We start from the raw sequence: 27,134 nt of genomic DNA, 5'->3' as shown, positions 1-27,134 counted from the left end.
TGCAGGTTCTGCTCCTCTCGTTATCATGCAAAGTGTCTATTATTCCTGTTGGAATGTGTCGACAGGCTCATCAAGAGTTCTGCGTTGTGGGATATAACGCCTTGTAGTCCGTTGAAAGTCAACCGACTTTTCGGAGGAGCGTGGCGCCTCCATCTTCAGGGTCGAAGAATAAGTCAAGCAAGAAACCAGCGTGAAAACAGGTGGCGTCATATCCCAGAAGACAGACCTCTTCATAAGAACCGCTGTGATAACCTCAGAGCCTGCCGTTCTAATTTCGTACGGGCAAACATGGCGGCATATAACAAGGCAATTGGTTACTTGCGTTTCGGAGTAACATAGTGCCTCCATGTTCAGAATCGGTAGCTACTCACGCGTGTGGTGCGAGAAGCGCATGTGCATCATGTCGCAGCCGTGGACGTAGTGGTACAGGGTCTTCTCGATGAGATCCTGGGGTTCGTAGCCCGTCAGTTGTGCCACCCTCGCGTCCAGAAAGATCAGCTTGAGGTCCAGGCTGGCCCGGAACATGAACATGTTGCAGTGCAGTTTGATCTCTGTGATGGCGCTGGGGGGCAGGGAGTGGCCCACGGCCACGAGCCCCACGTTCTGCAGGCAGGAGTCGTAGGGCGCCGTGTCCAGCGAGAACTGTTTCACTTTCAGGTACCCCGAGCAGTGGATCACCTGCAACAGGCCGCCCACTCAACATTGCATGACACGATGGGGGGACACTGTAATTGGGTTGGTCTCAACTGGCTCTTAATGGAGCTCTTGGTTGCAGCCGAATTCTATGCGCCGACGTTTCCACGCGTATCTGAGGTTTTCATGGTTTACTCAATCCCCCTAGCCAAACGCCGGATTACTGCGTCACCGTAGGACAAGACCGCTTCCTTCCAGATCCCTTCACACTCACTATTCACTAATTCGGCACGCTACAGTTAGGGCTATTTGTCAGTCGTTATGCCACGAAGTCATGGGAGAGTGGAGGTATATCTCCGGCACTCTTGACCTCGGCGGTAGTTGGAGCTGAATGGTTAGCTTCGCGCTCCTGCCGCTTTACCTCCGGTACCCATTGGACAGGAGGCTGGGTGGGCCCCACAGTCTGTCTGGATGACGTGGTGAAGAGGAATTTTTTGCCTCTGCCGGGAATCAAATTCGAGCATCGTTAAACAAACCATAAATAAATAGCAGTCATATCTGTAATTTGAGAATTACCAGGTGGTGGATATGAAGAGTGCTATCTCCTGAGATGTGATGCCGTCAAGTCTTGTAGAAAGTTAGCAGTGTTTCAGAAGAACCTGCTGCCTCCAACTTCAGGCCCAAGAGTAAGCCAAATAAGCAAGCACTCTGCTATTTGTTTGGATTATTCCTCGGTCCTGAAGATGGAGGCCGTGATAGCCTCCGAAACGTAGATAAACATATACCAGACTGCTCCTGCTATGAATTTCAGAGAGAACTGAATTAGTAGTCCCGTCGGGTGCAGTGTCGCGCAGAAGGCAATTCCCTTTATCAAGAACTTAATTAATATTGAAGGGTGCAAAGGATCGGAGTTCGAGTCCCGGTAGGAGAAAAGCTTTTCTCCTCTCCACGGAGTCTAGACCAGCTCTGGGGCACATCCAGCCTCCTGTCCAAGCGGTAAAGCGGCCGGTGCGTGAATCTGACCACTCAACTCGAATTAGTGCCGAGGTGGATCTATACATCCACTTCCCCATACTCCTTCATGGCGTAGTGTTTAATTATATAAGACCAGGGACAACTTCGCCTTCTTTTACAAACGTAGGTGACAGGAGTTTGACGCCGGCTTTCCACAGTCTGCTTGCACCTAAGAAGTTTGCAGAAAATCGGCAGTTTAGCATATATACGGGCCAGCTGGTGGGATGGGATGGGCGTGTAGCTAGGGTGGGGGAGACAAGAACTACATGTACCTAATTTTTCGTGGGAAACGCTCGGAGAAGTGACTTTCAGGGGTTGAGTGTTGTGCGAGGGTTGCAGCTGTACAGGGTGCTTGCATTCCAGCGCGGCGGCAGGAATTAATTGAGTGGCTTAAGAGGGTTGTGCACCCTGCTATAAAAACATCACCTGGTGCATTAGCTGCTCAGGTTATGCGCGCTCAGAGCGCAGTCCGTGTCGGCACAAAGATCGATCGCGAACGGAGCAGCGCTCGGCCGGCCCGACGGTCAGTGGCGGCTCGTGTCACATTCTCCCACCTTCAGGCCTTCTGAGTAAAATTCTGGACACATGTCTGCCGTGCCCCTAACAAGGGTCAGTGGCAGGGTCGCGCGATTCGAGAGTTCCAGTCTCCAAATCTCGATCAGGAAATCTGCTATCCTGGCTAAGGTTTGTCATTTGTCATGGGTTTTCCTATCGTCTCCAAGAAAATTCAGGTTAATGCCTGAGATTAGGTAACGGCCGCTTCCTTGTACATCATTTGCAATTAATTATTCACTAATTATATTACTGTTTGATGCAGCATACGGCAACACAGCAAAACATAAAACAATCTGAGAAACGGACATTTAATTTCCTGCACTGAATGGCGCTAGTTCTGTTCCGACGTCAGCAAGCCTTTCCATGCTGATACGTAAAGCTCACTTAGGGACAGTGGACTGTGGGACAAGACTGAGGCTCGATCTGCGGAAATGCACTGTCCGGGGCCCCAGTGAAATTCGAACCGAGCACCATGTTGCAACTTCAGCCGACGTAGCGTCATATTGTGCGTGAAATAATGTCATCACAGTGTTTGTATAATAGTTATGCTACAGGCATGCATTAACTACTACATGTTTTGGCCCTTTTGTTTACCTTCATCATGTTTTAATATTTTATTATTTAATAAATTAATATTTTATCTTTAATTTTAGTAGTGTAACAGCATTACATAAAAAACAAAACTGAAAATAAACACCCCCATTCTCTAAACAGTAGCCATTAGGGAGGACTAGCAGGACTAGGTGAAAGTAAGAGAAAGTTGTATATATCGGATGATGGAAAAAAAAAATGGATCGAAACATGTAGTAGTTAATATATGATGCACAGTGTGACTATACAGATACTGTGATGGAGGAACCTAGTAAGAGTACACGGTATAATTTATTCTCTCATTACTTTTCGACACCGAAGACGTAAGCAGGCCTTTGCTGCGAAACGACGGACTGCACGGCATCATATCACAGGGGACTGCAATGTTAATCACCGCCTTGAGGACCTCAAACCTCACAACTTGCTCGATCATCGGGCAGGCATTATCTCTGCATCTTCTATACACCAGGTACCGGAAGCAAAACGGCCAGAACGTGAAGCTAGCCACTAACCTTGTATCCGCCGGTTGTGAGCCCCGCATTTCGTTTCGCCAGAACGCACTTCATGCGCAGAAAGAATGCGCGCTCCACCTCGAATTCGTGTGACTGCAGGTGGCCGCCATGTTGGAAAAGAGGCTGGGGACTGGACAACACTGACGTCATCTCGTCGTGATCCGCCGGGTGGATGTACTCGTAGATACTGTTTCCGGTCAGCTCCACCTGCAGAGGAAGAAGCTTAGTTCACATTCTGGAGGCTCTGGGGGAAGTGACGGTGAGAGGGGTGTGTTGTGTGAGGGCACTCCCACCTGGGACAGGCCGAGGTGCACTGAAGCCGTCTCTGAGATGTACATGATTTTGCCGTCGGGCGCGACCACGAAGATGAAGCCATCCAGCGTCTGAAACATGAAAAATGTCATTATGTGAATTGGATTTGGCAACTCTGGCGATCAGACCTCTCATTCTGCGCCTGCGTACAGCGGCTGTCGATTTGAAAGTGGCCCAAAATTTTGCAGCTCATTTCGTGGGTCACTTCGCGACGCTGTCAGCAGCAGGACTAATGGTAGGAAAAGAGATAAGTCAGAAAGGATTTTGAAAGAGGCGTTCGTTACCTAATCCAAGTACACTGTACCAGCAATTGCCTCGAGGGCCTGAGAAAAACCGCGGAAATCCTAAGGAAAGTCGGTTTTCCTGCCAAGATTCGAACTAAGCTAATAATGGTAAAGCTATCCCTATAGCAGGTCATGGAGGCCCACAGGGTTCTGAGACTTCAAGGCTCCCACATTTTCTAGACACTCGGCTCACAGATGGCGGTAAGGTTGTCAGTCTTACGCGCCGGCCGGCTGCCCTGTACTCCCAGGAAGATTCCTGGTACTCATTTCTGTTAGAGGCTGAGTCGACCTCAGGGTCAAAGTGCGGTTGGAAGGATTAGGTCAAACGAAAAAATTCAGTGACCTCATCGGGAATCGGACACGCGACCTTCGGGTACTCCTGAATATTAACCTAGACCGCTACGTTGCACCGTCCTGTTTCCTGGGAGACTAGCATCGTCATCATCCTTATAAGAATTCTACATTGGGACGGTCAGCAGAAGAAAGCAGCAAGGAAGCTGTGGGCCTATGTTCACCTGTTCTACTGCGTTCGTTCGTATGGGGCTGTGTATTAGCCAGAGTTACCTGCAGCAGATGCGAACCCAGTTCCTTGATGCAGGACTCCCTTGGGTTGACAGGCGGCGGAGCAGCTCCCCAGGCGTCTCCCAGACCTGCAAGCAAATGCATACTCTTCCAGTGAAGTGGGCGTGGCCTACATGAGATTTCTTGATTGTCATGAGATTTGGTATTGCAGAGCTTGCTGACAACAAACAGCACACCCGGACAACAACGCGCAACTCGCAGATAGCTATCGGAGCAAAACTTCTACAGAAACACGAAGTATACATTTGATGCAGTGGCGGCGCGTGTTTTCCTTATTTCCCAAAAGTGTCAGCCGAATTGAAATTCTGAGGGAGGTCGAGTTGCGTGACTGACGTAGGCTTCCCGTAATATTTTTTCAAGAAACGGGACATTTCCATTTTCCCCTAAAAAACAAGACACGATAAAAATTAATAAAATTAAACAATGAGAAACGTACACATAAAAATGAGTTCAAAATTATTAAATTAAAAACACGGCACATTAAAATATTCATACAAAAATAAAATGCAGTCTTATTCTGCGAAAGCCTTCCCAAATCCGCCCGAATGTTTATCGCATTTGTCAACCTGTTCCAGAAACAAACTCTGAACAAGAGAAAATTATAAAGTGAGACTTCGCAATGGTTAACGCTTTCACTGTTTCTATTTTCAGTGTTCTTTTTTATCTAACCTCAACGCATTTATTATTAATAAGACATGCCCAATCCGTGCAAACAAAAACTAATTAGATATTCAATATTAATATCATTTATGTTCTCCATTGTAAAATGAGCCAATATTTCCCACCACTTCTCTGTAATATTTTGGTCATTGTTTTCACTCCGCACTTCCGGTTTGCTGTCACAGTAGTTTTGTACACATGGGAACTCATCAAACAAGTCATCTTCATGCGCTGACAAATCAGGCACCGCAGTCTTCATGAAAACAGTTAATTTGTACGCCCTTCCAAGTCACCTTTTTCCTTCAGATTGATCCAATCCATAGGCAACATCATTTCTGAACATATTCAGTGTAGGTACCATAGAAGCCCTCTGCATAGTTATTAAACTTTACAATGTTTATATGTCCTTCTTTTTCTAGTTCTTGGAGCCGATCTTTCACAGCAGTTGTAAGAAATCTCTGTCTGCCTACAAAGTAACTTGTCTAACAGTTTGCTAATTTAATTCTTCACTGCACTTGTTGTGGTATCTTGATTTTCGTTACATTTAATGGTGTGGGAAAGGGGTTTTAATTGGCTGGCAAGGAAATGTAAGAGGGTGATTGAAAATGGGTTTTCAAAGAAATTGTGAAGGCTGACTGGGCACTTCTCTGTAGTGCAAGAGGGAGAGCGCCTAAATGAACTAACCGTAGCACCTTGACCTTCACAGACAGGGGCTAGCTTTTCGTCCAGATGGTCACGTGAGTCAATCAGTACAGAAATGAAGTGAGCTCCTTTCAGCTCTTGAAGGTGTTTTGTTGCAAATGGCGCAGTAACATTGGTGATTATCGCTCTGCATTGTGTTTGTGAACACGTAGGTTTATCGTTGGAAAGTTGTGCAGTCAATGGGTTTACTGCAGTCTTCGTACTTAAGTAGTTGCTTAAGATAAATGATATAATGATACAAATTCCGTCCCAAGTGCAAACAATATATTATGTGTCCTTGATCTTGTTCACCTACACTACATGTTTCGGCCTCAGACGGCCATCATCATGTGTATAACACTCACGTCGCTGTCACACTGCACCCAGTTCAAAATTTAACATCTAAAACACTCTCCCTGTCATTATCAACTTCTACTTCGTTGATAGCTGTCCACCCGTAGATTACTTCACACACGTTAATTTTGAGTTTATTGTAATAGCACCATAATAAAATCTTTAGTTCTAATTTTAAAATCCTTTAAATTTTTTTTTCTCTAAATTTTAAATTTAAAATTGTTAGGGTTACTCGCCCTATGTCAAAAGTGCTGCAGCGGCTAGTTCTTGTTTCCACACTGTATAGGTGTTATCCTGTGTAGTCTTCCTGTGTGCGTGCCGCTGTTATTCTTTACTACGTGTGTAGTAGTGTGTAGATTTTATAGTGCTACTACAGGTACGTCAAAATTAACGTGTGTAAAATAATTTACATCCAGACAGTTATCAACGAAGTAGATGTTGATAACAACAAGGAAAGTGTTTTAAATGTTAAATTTTGGGCTGAGTGCAGTGTGACAGCGACGTGAGTGTATACACCTGATGATGGCCGTCTGAGGCCGAAACATGTAGTGTAGGTGAACAAGATCATGGACACATAATATATTGTTTGCACTTGGGACGGAATTTGTATCATTATATCATTTATCGTATAGAGTGCAACAGGATGCTTAAATATAATAGTTGCTTAAGCTTTGTTTTAAACAGCCATTTTTTTTTTTTTTTTTTCAATTTTCGCGTGATTGACGACACCCGACCGACCACCATGGCAACGCGCATGCGGCATTCTCATTCACACCTTTAATAAACGGATACTCACTCTTAATACTGCCATCACTGTGTAGATGTAAACAATAAATTCTGAGAAGCTGTCACAACACAACGGAACGGGCGTCAAAGACGAACGGAACTTCCCTTACGGAAGAAAATCAAAATACTACCAACACAAATGGAAAACAGACATACTCGTATTGCCAACAGAAAAACTTCTACCAACAGTGTTAAGATCGTTATAGAAATGCCAGTTGCAGAGAATAGCATCCGTTAGAAACGAATGTTACAGAAGAGCATTAGAAAGCGGAACATTTGAAATAAGTCCGGGCAGCGGGACGACCGGGAACCCTAGGCTAACGCGAGAGCGCGTAGTGACGAGCCCTTGCGCCCACAGACGGCTAAACCGGCTAACAACGTGGCTTCCCACCGATATGTTGGCCGGTATGGCATTTCGTGTCCGTCAGTTCTAGCGGTGGCGGTACTCACATTAGCTGCTTTGTCTCCGTTCTCAGGCTCGACATGAAGAAAGGTCATGGTTAATTTTAGCTGAACTTTGACTCCGTTACTAACGTGCTAGAACCTGAATTTGGTGGAAGGTAGTAATGATTTAGAGTTTGTTTTGTACAGCTCAGAGTTTTGCGCGAGAATTTCGTCTGGTGCGAGGTGAAACGCAGCGCCATGAAGGCGTATGAGGGAGTGGAGATATGCCTTCTCACATTAAGCTTATCACTAGATGGATGTGAGTGGTTAGCTTCACCCCCCGGCCGCTTTACCCCGGTGTAGGAAGCTGGGTGGGCCCCAGAGCTGGTCTGGAAACTGTAGAAACTAGATTTCTCGATCATCCGGTCGTGGCCTAGTCACTATTCTGACTGAGCTACCCCACCTTCCATTCTTGCAGGTGCTGGAAATGTAACCCAGCCGTACGAACCAACTTTAGGAGATGGTGGGATAGGCCGTGATTCTGAACGCGAAGGGATGAAGGAAAGGGCTGAATAAAACCGAGCACAACAACAATGCTGCTGTGAGAATCCGGGCAGGAACTCGTACAGCTCCTCAGAGCACGAGCCGCCACTGGAAGAGCGCAGCAACTCACAATGAATCTGTATGAATCTGTTGAGATGGGACGAAGTGTTATCGCCCGCACCACCGAATTCAAATTAGCTTTGTTTCCATCACTTCCGGTTGGTTCCGAGAGCACGAGCACAATGCTGACAGGCCGAGATGGCGCTCAATGCTGCGGAGATAAGGACTGGGAAGGAAACAACCCAAACACAGGCGCAGGATCTGAACCGAGCGCCTCCTTCATAAGACCTGGTGCATTACCACTGTACCAACTGTAACGTGAGATGTGACACCGTGCGGTTTGCTAGACAGTTACGAACGTTTCGAGTACCCTGTTGTGTTCATCTTCAGGGTACAATCCCGTAAGTAATGTGAGACTTTGCTGCGGAGAAACAAGAAATGAGTACGAAAGTTGAGGTGTAAACGTCTTGGTACAATTGGTGCGCCGTGTGTTGTGTGGGGGAGGCGAACATTTCCCGGGGCTGATGTCTACTGCTACAGGGGCATGCCGAGCTGTCTGACAATCCCGGGAGAACAGCTTCGAATAGGCCACGACCGCCTATTCGTTATTCACGAACATCTTCACGGTATAAGTATGGTTACAAGTTCGTTACATAATCAGCTGTTAGGCTATATGGGACACACAATCCAAAAATACCCTGCGACTAAGCCCCACTGCCTGTGTGGGAGCAGAGGCCTCGTGATATATCACGGTGTAGCATTTCCATTACACGGCGCTACAGTTCCGGGAACTGGACAGTGCAAGCTCACACCGGCGTACCGTTCCGGCCCTCTCGCTCGCCTGCATATTAGGAGACCCACTTACTACCTCACAGAAAGCACACTGCGTTTCCATTACAAAGCCCAACCAGTTAATGCTGTGCAGGGAGACAATCGCTGTTTGTTGTGAGAGCCGTGCGGAACACGTAAATACACTGTGTGTGCAGTGTGTTGAAGCAGATGGTGCGTATAGTTACCACTGGGCCTATAAAAGTATTGTTTCAGGCCGTTACAGCGGTGCCTTCCGGGATATAACGTCGTTTAGTCACAACTCAGGATTTTGCCGAAGTTTCGGAGGAATATTCTGCCTGCATCTTCAGGATGCTGCTGTTAACGAAGAAGCAGGCTGCAGGCAAAGATGGAAGCAGTATGTCCCGGACTTATACCGGACCGCTCTTTCACATCTGAAATTCTACACCAGCTGTCTCATAATCATCATCCTATTCGCCGCAGATGACAAGGTCACATTGCGATGGGCTGGACCCACGGCACGCAGCATGTTACATAAAGAGATATTTTGCGGGAGGGGAAGTATGTTGGTTCTTCCGCGGCAGATGGCAGTGAGAAACATTCCTGGACAGCCGAGGGTGGGTGGTACAACTCACAGTACGAGATCGGACGCAGCAGCGACGTCACTGTTTCAAATGTAGTAGGCAGAAGGGGCAATAACGGTGAATATGCAGGGATTTGGAATGGAGGCGGTGGGTTATTCGCCTGCAGCGACTGAGGAAAGCAACGAAGACTGTTGGTAAGGCAGCCGTGTGACCTATTAACGTAAACGCACACTGAGTTATGTAAGGCAAGGTTGGCCCTGTGCGTAGCTGGTTAAGCACTACGCCACGAAGACGCATTGGGAAGTGGATATATGGATCCATGTATTCTTTACCTCGACACTAGTTGGAAGTGAGTGGTCAGGTTTACGCCCCGGCCGCTTTACCCCCTCAGAAAGAGTCCCCGTTACCCATTGGATAGGAGGCTGGCTGAGCTCCAGAACCTGCCTGGACGTCGTGGAGAAGAGAAAAATCTTGCCCCTACCGAGACTCGAAATCGACCCCACGGCCTTTCAGCCCCTTACCAGTCGCTATACCGACTGAGTTAAACTCTGAACTACTCAGCCAGACGTCCACGCATGACCGGTGTAGTCCCTAGGTTCAGTGTCGCTGATGACAATGCGGGTGATCCTGAGCCAGCTGCATCCGCATTCATTTCAATGGCAGCCCCCCAACCCCACGTCTCCGAGCCCCAGGGACTTCACTGGGTAGCCTATGACTACTGTTTTCTCCCTCTCAGATCGAAATGTTTTCCACGACGATGCGGTTTTTGTCCGTCCGCTGGTTTCGGCGACCTGCGTTTACTTCCGAAGTGTTCTGTGTTTGTAAAGCAGTCGTCATTTGAGCACGCGCCGCAGGTCCACGCGCATGCGTGTTTACAGCAAACACTCCTGCTAATGCAAGGCGCGTGTTCACAAACACACCGTGCTCCCTCCGGTGGTTCCGTTGCCATGGAAACAAAACGTGGTACTTGGCATCTCGGTTTGTGAGGTCTGAGAACCTCACTGCAGCGAACATAAAGATGTGACACCGTGAAGTCTGTCGGTACCGATGTTTCGGAGGAACGCGGCGCGGGAGAGGTGATTGGACGAGTGTTCTACCTTGAAGCCAGAGGCAGTTTTTCTCCGAAACTCGATAGCTATCTACCAAGCTATAAGATGTCATTTCCCAGAGGATAAATATTGTTTTAACTAGACCCATTGCTCATTCAAGCGACTATCGAGGTGCAGGGTGTTTACCGAAATGTGTTACACCGATGTGCCGTTAGGCCCATCTGTAACGTTGCACTTAGAATGAGCGAAAATCTAAATGACTGTGTAGGCTTATGGGTCCTCATTAGCAAGTTAGAACCAAATTGGCAGAGCAGTTTGAACGATGTGTAATTCATTTTCCAGAAGCGCCCCCCCCCACACACACACACTCGTGTAGGTGTCCGCGTGTACAATTTCGTCTTTCTGCGATATCACAACCCCTCCCGTGTCTGTGTGCGCTGTGCCAGTTGCCCACTTTCCCACGGGTGTGGAATAATAGAAAAGACGCGACGCGCGTCTCTAGGGCTCACCGTCCGGGAAGACGTGTCGCATCTTGAGGTAGCTGGTGGTGAGTCTGATGATGCTCGCCTTGTCGAGCTGACTGGTGATTGCGCTGGGCAATGGCAGCAGTTTGGCCAGCTCCAGGAACTCGGCGTTCTCCTTCTCCCGGCGACTGCGCGCTGCGTTCTTGCTCTTCTCCTTCATCTGAAAAGGAGAGCGTTCTCTGTGAGGTACGAACAACCGCAGTATATATAAGCCAACACAGCGAGTAGTTGCAGAACACCCAGAGTCGTGAAAGGGAAGATATGGTTATGAGTCCCGCCGGACTCACTCACTCAACGAAGCTGAGTCCTTGTTGAGAAGCCGCCAAGTGTGCCTCTATTCAAGAACTTCCCAACGTTTTACGGAACCCGAAGATTCAATACCGTACTCACAAGAGCTCTCCACTTATTCATACCACGAGCCAGATTAATCCACTCCATAGCACCCCATTTTGTCTCTCTAAGATCCACCTTAATATTATACTCCCACCTACGTCTTTGTCTTCCCAGTGGTCTCTTCCCTTCTGACGTTCCCACCAAAATTCTCTAAGCATTCTTCTTCTCAACCATGCGTGCTTCATGCCCTACCCACCTCATCCTCCTTGACTTGACCATTCTAATTATACTTGGAGAAGAGTACAAGTTATGAAGCTCCTCATTATGTACTTTTCTCCAACCTCCTGTCACTTTATCCCTTTCCGGTCCAATTATTCTCTTGAACACCCTGTTCTCAAACACCCTCAGCCTGTCCTTCTCGTCATGTCAGAGACCACGTTTCACACCCAAACAAAACCACAGGCAAAATTATAATTTTGGGTATTTTAATTTTTATGTTTTAGACAGCAGCCCCACAACAAATGCTGATCCAAACTGCACGCTACACACGTGGCCCTCTCCACGTTAACGCCATAATTAGGCCGTAACGCTGGGAGGACCGTCATCAAGCCCTTACCTACCCTCTGTAACCGCAGTACAGCCCACTTCCCGTCGCTTTACCTTATCTCTATCAGAAGGCGAAACGACCACTGCTTAGGAACCTTGGGTGACTCCATGTTTGTATTTAGAAACACGAAGCACTGTGTGTGTACTTTGTGTGAAACAACACAGCACTGCATGTTTCAGCAGCGTTTGCAGTTTCATGGCCGCACAGACATTGTCCTTGTCACCTTACAAACGTCGGGAGTACGGAGTACAGAGCTCGAGTCTCAGTATAGGCTCCGAGGTACGGTACGCGTGGATCTCACCTCCACGTCTACATACGTCATCGTGGTTAGACAACGAACTACTGTTAAGTTATCCGAGAAGTGCTGAAAGGATGTGTGTTAACATCACGGCGAGCTGGACATGTAGAAAGAGATGAGCTGAATTCGATATGATTTCAAGTGAGCACCTGTGTCTTGTGTTTGGTCGCATTCCAAACTGACAGCGCAGAAAGCTGAGTCCTCTTGAGAAGCTTATGGTCGCTCAGACGCTCAAGAATTTATTAGAATTTTATTGAACCCGACGGTTCGTTACCGTGTTCACAAGAGCCATACACTGGTCCTTATCACGAGCCAGATAAATCCAATCATACCACCGCACCTCATTTTTTAAAATCAATTTGAGCATTATGCATTCCAAAGAGCTTCACTATCAAAATCCTGTAAGTATTTGTTGTTTGTCCAGGCCTGGCTGTGAGGAAATAATGGGAGCCTAATAACTTGTACCCCTCGCCAAAGAATGATAAAGTCAAGGAATAGGAGACGGGATGGGCATGTAGCACGAATGCGGAGAAGAGGAATGAGTTGAGGGTTTTGGTGGGAGACTCAGACGGAAAAAGGCATCTAGGAAGACCTAGACGTAGGTGGGAAGATGATATTAAGATGCACCTTAGAGAGATAGGATTGGATGATATGGACTGGAAGGATCTGGCTTAGGATAGGTAGCAGTTGTGGGTTCCTTCCAACACTGTAATGAACTTTCGGGTTCCATAAAACCCTAAGAAATTCTTGGGTAGCTGAGCGACCGGCAGCTTCTCATGGACGACTCACTCCATAGAGTTAGTCAGCGGCCGCTGTGCACCAAGCCCACCGCACCTTCCTACATTTCATTGCACCAGGTGGACAGTGCTAAATCCGGGAAATCCCCGTTATGCAGTGTATCACAAATTTCTCGCTTGCTGAGACCGGACACCTGTGGACACTGCCACGCACCTGCGACAACAGCCGTCGCCATAAACGGTTTATTGCTGAAAGTGCGGCGCGGTGCAGCGCGGACCCAGGGGCAGGTAGTTGCGATGCCCGCACACCCTTTGTGCTCCGTTCCCACGGCGGTGTGCTGACGCACATCGCTACGTCATCAGAAAGCTGTCAAGTTCTGCCGCAGCCGCTGTAGCCTGTTCCTGTGCTTAATTAGTTAAGCACCACGCCATGAAGTTTAAAATCTTGACCGTCCTGGGAATCGAGTCCGGACTCTCCAGCACATAGCCCGTCGCTACACCAGCTCCCGTCTAATTTGTCCTGACGTTGGGCTAGGTAAGTATAATGAGTATGTTCCATGAGACCGTCTCACGAGTCGGTCCGGCGCTCGCGACCACGACGCAGAAGTGAACGCCGTCCTCCCACAGACGTCTCTCTTTCCCAGCCACCTGCCCGCGGTTCGTGGGTTCGGGGCAGGTCCAGGGCTGTAGACCGGCCGCCCTAAGTCCTTCAACACAGACCTGCTTTCACGCTGGTATCTTACTCGGCTCATTCGATCTTGTAGATGGAGGCGATATGTTCCTCCGAAACGTCGATTGACTTTCAACGGGCTAGTATTCTTTATCACCAGCGGTGTGAGAACCTCAAGTCCTACATAAATGACAAGAAGTTCTGGGAAGAACCAATCGCCTACTTTCTTATGATACAACACGAACCGCATAGAAAACGACGCCTCCAATTTTTCGTTGCAGCCGTTGCCTATAAACGATAGTGGGATACACATACAGACACAGACAGACGGGAGGGACTTATGAAGTACGCCGTTGAGATGAGCTCAGATGACGTGATATACATATCGAGTTTCATACACACACTGGTGAGTATTCAGAAGTGGATAGGGGGATACACAGACACAGACAGACAGCATAAGCCAACTTCTAAGGAAAGCAGACTGATTGGCGTGTGTGATGGAGAGGCAATGTGTTTCTACATAAACTTGATGCTTCAGCCCATTCCCCGCTAACAACACTCCAACAATGCCCACCGGAAGGAAGGGGCTGACCAGACAGTGACGCTAAGGGGATTAAGCACACCTTTTCTTGTCACCGGAACCCCTCGGACACGCAGGGGAGGTCACAGCAATGGACCCATTATCTACCCACCTCGCCATCTTCTTTAGTGGGGCGGTCATCGAGATTTTCCTCAGGGCCAGTCCACAGACGCCATTGGCTGGGGGCCATGATGCAAGGCGCCGACCGCTCTGGTTGGCTGGCCCGCCGCCAGGTGCAATTAAAAGTCACGGTGACGTCACAGCGGCTCAATCATGGCCGGGCACGCGCAGTAAAGCGATACGGCACGGGTGGCTGTACTGAGGCACTCGTGCAATGAAACTGGTCGCGACCACTTCCCTCCCAGCACAGCTCTCAGTAGCCCTCTGTCCCATTTGCGGTTACACGTTGAAGATCATCATTAAATAAACAACATGAAATCGCGTTTGCCTAACATTCTCTAGTGACATGCTCACTCGTAACCGGGAGATGGTCAGCTCGCACCTCAGGCAAGTGCCGAGAGGCACAGCCCACGGGCGCTGTTCCAGGTAATTGTGCAGTTCGGAGTACGGGTAAGCAACCCGGTCTCGCGCGACGAGATGGGCGGTTCATGTTGCATGGATAGGGTGAACAGAAATGCATACAAAAGTTTGCTCTGAGAACCTGACGGCAACTTCCAAGACCTAGGTGTAGATTAGAGTATAATATTAGAATGGACGTTGACGAAATAGGCTGGGAGGTTGTGGGCTGGACTTAACTGGCTCAAGATAGGGACCAGTGGCGGGTTCTTCTAACACGATAATCAACTTCCACGTCCCACAGAAGGAAGGAGATTTCTTGAGCTGCTGAGCGACTGTTAGCTTCTCAAGAAGGATTCTGGTCTGTGGAGTCAGTACTTCATTAACCATTTAAAGACGGAAATTCTTCTGAATAGTATATACAAAAATCCAGTCCGTACCTCACAGGAAACATTACGTCACCACTAAAAAGCCGAACCGGTAAATGCTGTTGCGGAACACGCTGGATCTTAGTGTGCTAAAACGGGCTTTAAAGGAATATAGAAGACCGGAGAGTGTAGCAGATCAGTATCAGTTCCTTGCTTTGCTCTGATGTGTCTGCGTAGTCTCGTAGCAGTGTAGCTGCCACGATTCCGTTATGTTAGTCGAAAAATAAAAAAATAAAATAAAAATTCCTGAGTGTTCATGGCTCCCATAGCAGATTTTCAATTACACTGTTGTTTGAAACGGATCGTTTTGTTTGTCATTCGTTATCAGGGCTGGCAGAGGGCAGGCGTGTAGCACCAAGGTCCGCGTTAGACGTCAGCTCGTTGCTAAGAGATGCAAATGAGTTCAGTGTTGAGATCCTGGCATGGAAAGGGCAGCGCACATTGTGAATGTTTTGATTCTCCGTCACGTTCCAGCGATAGGCACACTTCTTTGTTTTCGTCTGAATGTTAGAAGCTGGAAGATTAAAACATGTGCACAAACTTGCTGGCCTGAGCATGCGTCACAGAGGTCGTAGCAAGTCTGTGACATTTCTGTCCACACTTCGTGGTAAGTTGCCAAACATAACCTCGTCCTGTTGGCGTTCTGTTCGCCCCAAATCCCATTCGGGCTCCCTCGCTGTTTCGCGGTCCGTCGCTAACAAAGGGCGCTGTCTTCTCCTCTGCTGACCAAAACATAAGTATTAGAATGTATAGGAGTGTAATTTAGGCTGTGGTTCTGTATGGGTGTGAAACCTGGTCTCTGACGGTAAGGGAGGAACATAGACTGAGGGTGTTTGAGAACAGGGTGCTGAGGAGAATATTTGGACCGAAGAGAGATGAAGTGACAGGAGTTTGGAGAAAACTGCACAATGAGGAGCTTCATAGCCTATACCCTTCTCCAAGTATAATTAGAATGATCAAGTCAAGGAGGATGAGGTAGGAAGGCATGTAGCACGAATGGGGAAAAGAGGAATGCATTTAGGATTTTGGTGGGGAAAGCAGAAGGAAGAAGACCACCAGGAAGACCAAGATGTAAATTGGTGGATGATATTAAAATGGATCTTAGAGAGGTAGGATGGGATGCTATGGACTGGCTACATCTGACTCAAGATAGGGACCAGTGGAGGGCTCTTGTTACCACTGTAATGAACCTCCGAGTTTCATAAAATTTTGCGAAATCCTTGAGTAGCTGAACGACTGGCGGTTTCTCAAGGCGGTCCCATCTTCATGGAGTTAGTTACAGTTGAGAGGGCCGCCATATTGTTATCGTTAATGACAGTAAATTATTGTTACGTGTTTTGAGGTCGTCACGGCCGTTTTGTGGAATATGATGCCGTGTAGTCTGGTAGATATGTGTCGACTTTTGGGGAGGATCGAGCTGCCTCCTTCTTCAGGGTAGGTGAAAACCCAGTTAGCAACAGAACTTGCTCTGCATCACCAAGACATCCCTGTAGCAGGTAAAGTCTGTGACGTGCGGCAGGGAGGACACGAAACCCAGGCTGCAGATTGAGAGTCTCGGATCATCTTGACTGCTTCAGTGGAAGCCGCCTGGCAGGATTGTGCATCTGTCGGTCGGTCTCTTTTCTCCTTGCTTTCCTTCTGAATCACTCATTGCACCAATGCGTGCTACACGTCCCAGCACTGTCAACACTTAACCAAACATGGTAAGTTTCTCTTCCATATCTACCTCAGGGCTCATGGGATGGCTGAACTAACTTATTGTCATGGTGATCAAACCGTGAAATTTGAGATTGGTACGGAATGTAACAAGAATGGGAGCGATCGGAAATGTGTAAACAAGTACTCACAGAAAACCTCAAGGGAATTCTTAGGCCTAAATAGGAGGATGGTATTGGACGTAATCTCAAAGGAATAAGGTTCGAGAGTGGATTCATCTGGCTCACGATTGGCCCAGAAAACTGCTCTTGTGGTCACTGTAACGAACATTATAAAGGCGGACATTTCTTTAGCAGAGGTGGGTCTGCTCCATGCAGTTCTGTGTCACTAAGAATTGTGAAGCTCCTTAACAAACTTGCGTTATGCTTTTTCCGGTATTGCACTTGTCTCCCTTTTTCCGCTTTAATACTTCTCATTGCCCTCCTGCGTTTTGGTGTTGGAATGTTTCGCGGGAGAGTGCCACTTGTCCCCTGATTCTTGCCTACTCAGCCCGTAACTAACGTGTGTGTGTGTGTGTGTGTTTGGGGGGGGTGTGCAGTTAATGGCGCAGCTGGGCTCTGCAACCCGATCGTTTTACGGCGGGCTCGCGCTGAGGCGGAACGGCTGGCCCCCAGCCAAGGCGACTCGCTCGAGGTGCGTGAAGACTGTTGAGGCCAGTTCCACAAGTTCTGGGAAGGACTTACGGGCAGGGTTAGAGCAGTGGGTATAGTGTTGGGCTATTGGGTGGGCGGCAGAGGATTCGGAGTTCGATGCCCGGTAGCGGCAGGATATTTTTCAACGTCCATACAAGCCTCATGTCCACTGGGTACCGAGGGCTGTTTCCTTGGGAGTAAAGCGGCCGGGATGTGATTAAGCACAGAGATAACTTTGCTTTGCATGGGATGGAATTTCGACAGCCAGCGAGAGAGGCAACTTGAAAGTTTCGCGTAGGCACTGTGTTTACACATGGTCTTCTCGGATGTGAAGCCGTGGTGCCCCGTAGAGGATTGTGGCAGGGCGTTCCTTCGAAAGGTTGGTGCCCATCTACGTAACACGTCAGCACCCAGCCCGTCGGCACGCCTGCCCCACCTCGCAGCCGCCCTGCTACTGTCTCACATTCCGACAAGGTTTACCGGTATTTTCCGAAGACCTGTAACCATACAGATTTCAGCCTCGCAGGGCCGCCATGTTGGTACTGTGATGGCCTTCAGCGGCAGGATGCTGACAGTGTCGTCAGTTGGACATGGAGACAGGAGCCGTATCGAGGACTGTTCCAGGCCTCTCCTGTGCAAGTAGCAGTTTGCTTTGGGTTCCGCTCTGTGCGTGTGTCCTGTCACCGCGGCTGTGTGATCCCCACGGATCGATACATCGAAGCCGTTACATATCGAAGTTGCCAGTCCCTTTCAAGTTCTGACGAGGGCGTAGCGGCCTGGCCTGCTCCAGCCCTCCGGAAACATGGGGCGGAGCTGGGCGGGGCAAGCCCACCTGGCTTTCTCATCAAGCGACAAGTGCGTAGGGTTGCCCTGGTCTCGTCCGAATCCTGTCAACCTACTTCGCCAGGTCTCCGTCTGTATTCGCTCCACATGTCCTGCCCATCTCAACCCATAGGCGCAATATTTACTGTAATATTTGATTATGTAATTGTCTCCGTTTGTTAATTTATCTCCTGCAAGCCATGTGGTTCCCCTAGTGGAGGCGGGCCTCCACCGAAACCCTGCGCCGAAAAGGGAACCCGGTGCCCGGGTTATAAATGCATGGACGTGGAGGTTAGAACGCAAGGCTGACGAAGGAGTTGCCGTTGCGAAACAGAGGACGTGAGAACCAGACGCAGTGTCAGAAGCTTCTGGCTCGAGAAGGGGCTGTTCTGTCCACTCATTTAGTGGTCTATAAATTAATACGACACATTTAATGGCACGACACGAAAGCATGGAGAGGGCGTGGGGGCAGAGCTTCACGCGTGCTTAACGTTGCGGTAAGTGTTTGTGTGGTAATGGCACTGCTTTGCCCACCCCTGGCGTCAGCTGCCAGGGGCGCGCCACGCTGGCTGCGGGGAGACACCTTCAGCTGTTTGTACACAAACAGGACCCTGCGACAGGACACGTTCAGGAATTTCTCAGTTAATTCCGGATGCAGCGCTACTTCCTGCGGCTGTGTCGTCATCTGTCAGGATCATCAGCGTCGGCGTGGTCCTTCGGAACCGTTGGCCCGCAGCAGAGAGGGCTGCAGGGGCAACTTGTGAACCGATTAACGAATTTCCGCGCTGTCAGGTCCTTAGAGGCCATCCATATACGTTCTGTGTGTCTGCCTTCAGTAGGACTACATGAATGTGCAGACCATGCGAACTTCTGAAGTGGGAAGGAGTACTGGCGCCATGGGCGATAAGAAGCACAGAGCTTGGAAGAATATATTTTGTTTAAAACACAAAATGAGAACATGGCGGCCGCGCTTGAAATATATTTATTTTTGTAGGTTCTCACAGCGGTGGTTGTGAAGAGTTCTGTTGTCTGGTATATAGCGCCGTGTAGCCCGTTGAAAGTGAACTGACGTTTCGTAAAAAGATATCGCCTACATCTTCAGGGCAGAAGATTAAGCCAAGTAAGAAACCAAACATAAAGCTCTATTGGCTGCTTGCTTCATGCTAGTATCTAGCTTTGTTTATTCTTCTACCCTGCAGATGTAAGCGGTATCTTCCTTCGAAACGTCTGTTGACCTTCAACGGACTACACGGCGTTATATGCTAAGAAGATAGGACTCTATATGTATATTTGTTTGCTATACACTTTTATGTAAACTTCCGTAAGAAAGTGAGATTGATACTCGTAGGCGGTGGGATGTGTAGCTTCGAAGAATACCCTGAAGATGGAGGCGGTATGTTGGTAGGCCTGCTTATCTACCGAACGTACACGACGTTGAAATTCCGGAATCTGTAATCTTAGTTTTAACATTGCTATAAGCCCGCGGGCGCCCTCGAGGGCAGATGTACCGGAGGCCAGGTCGGGCTGTGCTAGCTCATGGAAGCGCATGAGGGCAGTCCGCGGCCCACGGATCCCGGCTTTTCCAATTAGCGCCTTGATGCTTCAGTAAGCACAATTTGCTGTAGGAACAAAAGCGTGACCTGTGCGCCTGCCTTGTCAGGCAACTGCCACTTTGATTCACAGCTTGCGTCATGTTCATGTGGGCTTGACGTTTGTTGCAAAGCTGATGGTGTGCAACCAGGTCGCACTGTGTAGGGCAGATCTACACGAGATCGTGACGGAAGCTTCGTTATTTCGCTCCACGTCTTCCCCTTGTGGAGGCGGGATAGTGCACCTCCACCGTAGCCCTGCGAGTCATACAGGGCCACCCTGTCACTGGGGGACATAAATACGGGGACCTGGTCCTCCGAGTTGGGGGTTGGACGCAGGGCTGACAGACTTGCTCTGCAAAATATTATTGTTAAGAATTCCAAAGAACAGAAAACCGGATGCAAATCTCCTAGAGAAGGCTGTGAAGCCAGAAATAAGAAAACAAAGAAAGAGAGAACGAGAAAAGGTAAAGCTGTCCCTGTACCATGCCGTGGAGGCCAAGAGGCTTGTGAGACGTCGAGGCGCCAACATTTTCTCTAGACAGTCGGCTCACAGATGGCCGTGAGGTTGTCAGCCTTACGCGCCGGCCGCCTTTTACCCCCAGGAAAATTCCTGGTACTCATTTCTGTTGGAGGCTGAGTCGACCTCAGCACCATAGTGCGGTTAGAAGGATTAGGTGAATTGAAAAACATCCAATATCCTCATCGGGAATCGAACCCGCGACCTTACGGCTTGTAGCATAGCGCCTGAACCAGCTGCGCTACCGCGTGCCCCAGGGCTGTTCTGCCAGTGATGATGATGATAATGATGGAGGTGTCTGCGCAGGCGTGTAAACTATAACCGTGGGACAGAGCACCTAATTTCGTGGAGCGCGGTCACGGAAATGCACGGTTTTGCCTAAATATTTTTTTCTGGTGAAGGTCGAAAAATACTTGAAGAGAGCATTGTACCGCAGCGTACCTGAGCCTCTGCAGAGGAATTGTCAGGTAGCCCTCTCCAGTGAACACACAAAAGCTCTCGGCTTGTGTTTGCATACACACTCACTGCTAAGTGACCCATGAAGTGGGTTTCGTTACAGACAGGCTCTGGGGCCAACCCAGCGCCCCCTGTCGGAGTGTCCCGAGGCTGAGCTGCCTGTTGTGCTGCGAGAAGCCCTAGCCGGGATGCGAAGTCAGAACCTCGCACAGACACATGCATCCAGGAGGCTGTCAGCACAGGAGAGGGGTTGGACAACGCTTCCGATTGTGCTTAACGGGCGAGTCCGTAAAAACAATTGTTCTTGTACGCAAACTCCTGTCCACCTGGAGCTGTATGTATACAGTCTACGCGCACCTTTGAGCAGGGTCCGTCTCAAGAAGCTGACAGTACCTCAGCTAGTCAGCAATTTCCCTGCCCTGTGAAACCCAAACGGTCATTGCCATGTTCACAAGAGCCCGCCAATTATCCCTATCCTGAGCCAGATGTTGCCCATCTACGCCTAGGTTTCCATGGATTTCAGCATTGTGCCCTGCATAGGTCCCGTCCCTGTCTCCGGTCAGATACTGATGTCTCCTGAGGACGGACTCGCGCCCAAGCTGCGAAACGCAGGCAGTAATACTTTAAGCGGCACAGAGTGTAACGTCCACATGTCCCACCGCAAGGGCTGCGAGCATGCGCGTAAGAGTAACCCTGTCTGTGATCCTTAATCTGGCGCTCCCCCTGGGCAAGCGGCCCGCCCCTTCACAGACGGATGCTCTCATCTGTTAGACTCTTCATGGCATGATGAAAAACGCCCGACGCTGGAGTCGACCCTAAGCCGCTTACACCACGGTGCCGCGGACAGTGAGGGACGGACGGCAGCCACCCTGTAGTTGTTCCTGCAGGTGCCGTGTGGCGAGAGCCTCATTGGTTCCGGCGTACAGTTCGCACCAGAACCTCAGTTCATCTGCCTCGCGACACCTCCAAAGTGGGCGGCTGATGGCCTCTGTCACAACTGAACTCTCTGGATGTTAGACTCCACTTCCCGCCCTGCGTCTCGGATTTTACCTTGCCTTTAAGAGTCATATTCCGATGTCGCCGCAGCGGCGTCCTTCCAGGCCCTTCCCAATTACCACTCGACGCTATAGACTGAGGCACTAACGTAGCGACGGGCTACGGGCTGGGGTTCGATTCCCCGCCGGTACAAATTTTTTTTCTTATCCAGAGCATCTAGACCGATTGTGAGGCCCACCCAGCCTCCTATGCAATGGGTACCGGGGTGTAAATCGGACGGGGCGTGAAGCTGACTACTGACTTCCATCTAGTGCTGAGGGACAACTTCGCCTTTCACCTACAGCGCCGTGAAGTAGCCCACATGCTGTGATAGTTGCGGATCTGTAAGGGGAGACTGGACACGAGAGGCGACGTGAAGACGGCGGTAGCTGCAGTCTGAGTGGCAGACATGATCTCAGCGGGGAGGGAGCGAGACAAGCATCGTCCCTCCCTCTAGGTTAAAGAGAAGCAAACTCGAAAGAAGGAAATGTACATGTAGCAAATGTCTTCTTCTTTCTTAGGCCTGTTCCCCATCAGAACTAATCTGGAACTGTAGATCTTGTAGTCAGTCGGTAGGGCTCCTTGGTCGGGGGATCAGCCCTTTCGCAAGGCCGCTACCTACACAGGGCAACACGAACACAAAGGAAACGCACACAGACATCCATGCCTCGAGAGGGGTTTCGAACCCACGACCCCAGTGTCTGAGCGGCGAAGACAGCGCTTCCAGTGAGGTTGACACGGCGCTCAGTAGCAGCAAGCTGCAACGGCTCGACCGGAAGTTCGGCAGCAGAGCCCTGCTACAGCCGACGACGGGCTGACGGTAGGAACCCTGAAAAATGAGCTGTCGGAACGCGACAGGCTTTGTTACACATCAGTACGGCTGTAAATGTAAATCGCAACGGCACGTGAACTTCTAGTGAGTCTTTCCTACAGAATTTTAGTCGCCGATACGTGGTTACGGACGGACAGAGCGTGGAACCGTGTGCTCAGACCGTCTGGGAACACTTAACCATTTAAACTTTACATTATCAGCTGTATAGCAAGTGGAAGAAGAGATACTGCTCATCCTAGAAAGAGACGGGAAGCTGAAGGATGCGCGCTGGCCGCACTGCACACCTTAGTAGTTAGCGGTGAGGGAGAGGCCACGAAACTTATGCCGCTGGCTGTACCGCAGCCGACAGCATTGAAACGCATTCCTGGTTCTGGGTTCTAGCCTCTGGCAGTGTTTTTTCATGGCAGCAGGTCACATTAAGTAAGGTAAAGCAGGCGAAGCGTTAAGCTAACGCTGCTGATTGTAATAACGGTAAGTGATGCAGTACGTACACTCCGTCAGTACGATGGGCTTGGGCGCAGGGGGACACAATGTACGCTGACTGAGATTTTCGAGTGCTAGGTGACCATGGGAGCCGGACGTGCCAGTCCGGCAGCTGTCGACTTTCATATCGCACGATATACACGGGTAGAATGATAGACGTCCACATGACTGACTAATCACTCAGTCATTCAATCAGTCGCGTTTATAGAGTCGTCGTGAGCGAAGCCGTAGGCAGCCATCGCCCTGACTACTGTCGGGCCGGACCGCACAGGAAACACTGCCCTGATTCTGCGCCACGAAACAAGAATGTAGAGCCGTCTCCGAACCACCCTGTGGCGGGTCACGCCGGGTCACCACGCCCTTCAGGCCGAGCAATCTGCGCCTGCGTTGTGAATGAAATTCTGCACGCAGCCAGGCTCGAAGCATTTTCACACAATTTCACACCAATAAACCGTTGTTTCTCGACGCACCTGCACACAACACGTGCACCGTCCGTCGCAACTGACAGCTGACAGTCGCTCAGCTCTCCTGCTGCCCGCCGCCGGACCCTACCCTCAGTCCTACTTTTAACATTGTCACACGTTAAGCCACCAGACACGGGTTTTGGATTCGTAACTGAATTTACTGGACTTCTACAAACCGCTAGTTATTGCTAACTCACACACTCTACAGTTCACCAAGTCTTGTATGACTTCACTACGCGTTGCTTGGTAACGACCCCCAAGGTCGTAGATTGCTTAGCTTCCGTGTGTTCGTCATTAACGGCTACCGACTGACTTGAGCTCCTTGCTGTTGCTGTCTCAGAACTTTCCTCCCTCGTCAGTCAGTTGAATTGCTGCTGGCCTTCGCCAACACAGTCATTTCTGGCTTCATTCACGTGGTTTGGTTTCCGTGGAAACGTGTTCACAAAGCCCTTGCCTAGCAACGGACGTCTTCTTATCTCCACAGTCCTGGCTCTCGGAAGACATGTCACCCTAGAGGCCAGCTGCTGCAGTTCTCGCTGCGTCAGCGCTTTCACATGGTTCCTTCTTGCTCGGAGACACTTGATCACGCCCGGGGCCACTCAGCTGGGGATCACAACACAGAAGTGGCACGGCGTCAGCAGCCAGCAGCTCCGCGATAAGCATCTGCAAGCGGCGGGCGACCGGTTCGATTCCCGGCAAGAGTCAAGACCGGCTCTGGGGCCAAGCCGGGCTCCTATCCAACGGGCGTGAAACTGTCTATACTCAGACTCCATGTAGTGCCGATGTCAAGAATGGTGGAGCTATACCTCCACTCGCCCACGTGTCTTTATGGCGTGATGCTTAATGTAATTAAATTCAGGGACAACTTTACCCTTTTTTACCTCCCATCTGTAATGTTCTACGCATTTCTCTGCCTTCCCGTGCTTGCTACAAGCCCCACCCATCCCATCCTCCTACACTTCGTCACCCAAGCAATATTCTGCGAAGCGTACAGGTTATGAAGTTTCTCCAGTCTCGTGTCACTCCTCTTGCCCCGTCCTCAGACACCCTCAGGCTGTGTGACGGGTACTTCCGCGTAGTTTCGAAGGGGCCTACTGTCTCCACCTTCAGGGTAATAGGTGCAGGCAGCCGGCTCCTCCGAGACTTTTGAACACATCTACCAAAATCCTGTAATACTGCAGTGTCTGTCTTCAGTCTGTGTTGTTCCCTCGGTGCACAGACCAAGTTTGAAGCTGTAATTACAGTGGAGTGGGCTTCCTCAGTCCCTCCGGGAACACGTCGCACTTCCTTCCACACCCGATCAGTGGCGTTAGGCTGGAGGGTGAGGCGCGCAACCTGAGAACCCGCATGGACACACACACAGACACACAATGGGGCCCACAGCAAGTGTCTATCTGCCCATCTGTGTGGGAACTCGGCAATGGGGTGCAGCCCACTGTTTCTATTAGCCTCGACAGTGCAGTCGGTATAGCGACTGGCTACGCTCTGTATGGCTGAGAGGTCGCATTTCGAGTCCCTGTAGAACAACATTTTTATCCTCACCACTTCTTTCCCCCCGGTTCTGGGGCCCATCCAGCCTCCTATACAAAGGTACCGGGGCCCTTTTCACGAGGGCAAAGCGGAAGGGCCGTGAAGCTGACCACTCACATCCAACTAGTGCCGAGGTCAAGAATACATGGATCCACTCCTCCCACGTCTTCGTGGCGTTGTGCTTAATTGGTTAGGCACAGGGAGGGCTTTGCTTGTTTGCCTGACAGAAAACATTGCTCTGTCGGCTAACTGCAGCGTTTGCTATGACCTGCTGCCGGAGCAATTGTGCTGCGGGCAGCCCTCAGTTTCAGCCAATCCACTGTCGAATGGGCCATGCAACGGCCGTCCGATGCTGCTAGGGAGACTACGTAAAGAACGCCCCAGCTCGCTGCTAGAATGTAACCTCAGAAGTTCGCACTCGGCCAGGGCTCAAGCTAATGTAATTGGATCGCGGCGGGCGCGCATGCAGATGGCGCAAATCGGATTACACGGGGCTGGCCACTTATGCGAGGGGGGAGCCGGCCGCTTTACGGTAATGGCCACACAAATCCGGCAATTTCGTAATTGCGTGTATAACACTTTCAATTGTCTTGTTGCTGCTGTGAGGTTAAGCACTGCCGGCCTCTCAGCAGTCCGGCTCGAGAAAAGCAAGCAAACCATGGAGCTGAGAAGCCGCCAGTTGCTCAACCACTCAAGAATTTCCGAAAATTTTATGAAACCAGAAGGTTCATTACCGTGTTCACAAGAGCCCTCCACTGGTCCCTGTCCTGGGCCAGCTCAGTCCTGTCCATGCAAACCCATTCTTTCTCTCTAAGATTCATTTTAATATTGTCCGCCCACCTACTTCTAGATCTTCCTAGTGGTCTCTTCTGACTATCAAAAAAATCCTCTATATATTCCGCTTCGTTCCCATGCGTTCTAAATGTTCTGTCCACCCTCAAATAGGCTCGTGATTCTTAATAAAAGAGATAGCAGATGGTATTTTTTATATAAGTCGGGATAGCTCAGTCGGTGTAGCAACCGGTTACGGGCTGGACGTGAGGAGTCGGGATAGCTCAGTCGGTGTAGCAACTGGTTACGGGCTGGACGTGAGGAGTCGGGATAGCTCAGTCGGTGTAGCAACTGGTTACGGGCTGGACGTGAGGAGTCGGGATAGCTCAGTCGGTGTAGCAACTGGTTACGGGCTGGACGTGAGGAGTCGGGATAGCTCAGTCGGTGTAGCAACTGGTTACGGGATGGACGGCCGAGGGGTCGGAGTTCCAGACCCCGTAGGAGCAAGTATTGTCTCTTCTCCACGTAGTCCAGCCCAGCTGTGGGGCCCAACTAGCCTCCTATTCAGTGGGCACTGGGGGCTCTTTCTCTGGGGCTAAAGCGGCTTGAAAGTGAAGCTAACCACTGATCTCCAATTAGTGCCGAGGTCAAGAAAATATGGACCTATACCTCCACTTGCCCATACGCCTCATGGCGCAGTGCTTAATTGGTTAAGCAGATGGGCCTAGTGGAAACGCTGGAGTTATGTTTTGGAGGTGTGCGATTCGATTCCCGGCCGTAACACCGGCTATCACAACTCAGTTGTTCGTGGTTTTCCTCATCCCTCCAGACATGCTGTGATGGTATCTGGGTTAGGCCAAAACCGCTTCCCTTGAAATCCTTTTCAGTACACCATTCACCTACCTTTCTAACATCCGACGCTGTGCTGACGACCACACGGCGATAGCGACAGGGCTCTGGGGACGCCGCGCGCCACTTCATCCTCGACGTCCGCCGTCCACACACTTCGTCCCCGCCACAATCATCATCATTATTATTATTATTATTATTATTATTATTATTATTATTATTACTATTATTACTATTATTACGATTAAAGGTGAAGTTGTCCCTGTGCTTAACTAATTAAGCACTACGCCATGAAGGCGTATGGGGAAATGGATGTATAGATCCAAGTATTCTTTACCTGGGCACCAGTTGGAGGTGAGTGGTCAGCTT

The 27,134-nt window shown here is 49.7% G+C and overlaps 2 protein-coding genes across 6 annotated transcripts in view; one reads left to right on the top strand and one right to left on the bottom strand.

Annotated features, from left to right (window-relative positions):
- The window catches only part of LOC111866112 (adrenodoxin-like protein 2, mitochondrial), a 43,143-nt gene that overhangs the window by 2,486 nt on the left and 13,523 nt on the right, over positions 1-27,134 (top strand). The gene's annotated exons all lie outside the window — the stretch shown is intronic.
- The window catches only part of LOC111866111 (single-minded homolog 1), a 35,493-nt gene that overhangs the window by 4,123 nt on the left and 4,236 nt on the right, over positions 1-27,134 (bottom strand). For 2 of the 4 annotated variants that reach the window (XM_023854711.2, XM_023854709.2), the window contains exons 2-6: positions 10,883-11,057; positions 4,466-4,551; positions 3,596-3,688; positions 3,306-3,512; positions 372-678 (exon numbers count right to left, since the gene is read on the bottom strand). In XM_023854711.2, the coding sequence (XP_023710479.1) occupies positions 372-678; positions 3,306-3,512; positions 3,596-3,688; positions 4,466-4,551; positions 10,883-11,057 (868 nt within the window). The remainder of the gene's footprint in view (positions 1-371; positions 679-3,305; positions 3,513-3,595; positions 3,689-4,465; positions 4,552-10,882; positions 11,058-27,134) is intronic. The other 2 variants (XM_023854712.2, XM_023854710.2) reach the window with 1 other exon arrangement.

Source organism: Cryptotermes secundus, unplaced genomic scaffold (assembly GCF_002891405.2).
Source record: "Cryptotermes secundus unplaced genomic scaffold, Csec_1.0 scaffold318, whole genome shotgun sequence".
Taxonomy (NCBI): Eukaryota; Metazoa; Arthropoda; class Insecta; order Blattodea; family Kalotermitidae; genus Cryptotermes; species Cryptotermes secundus.
The sequence above is the reverse complement of the archived record's forward strand: the minus strand, read 5'-3'. Positions and strand labels throughout refer to the sequence as shown.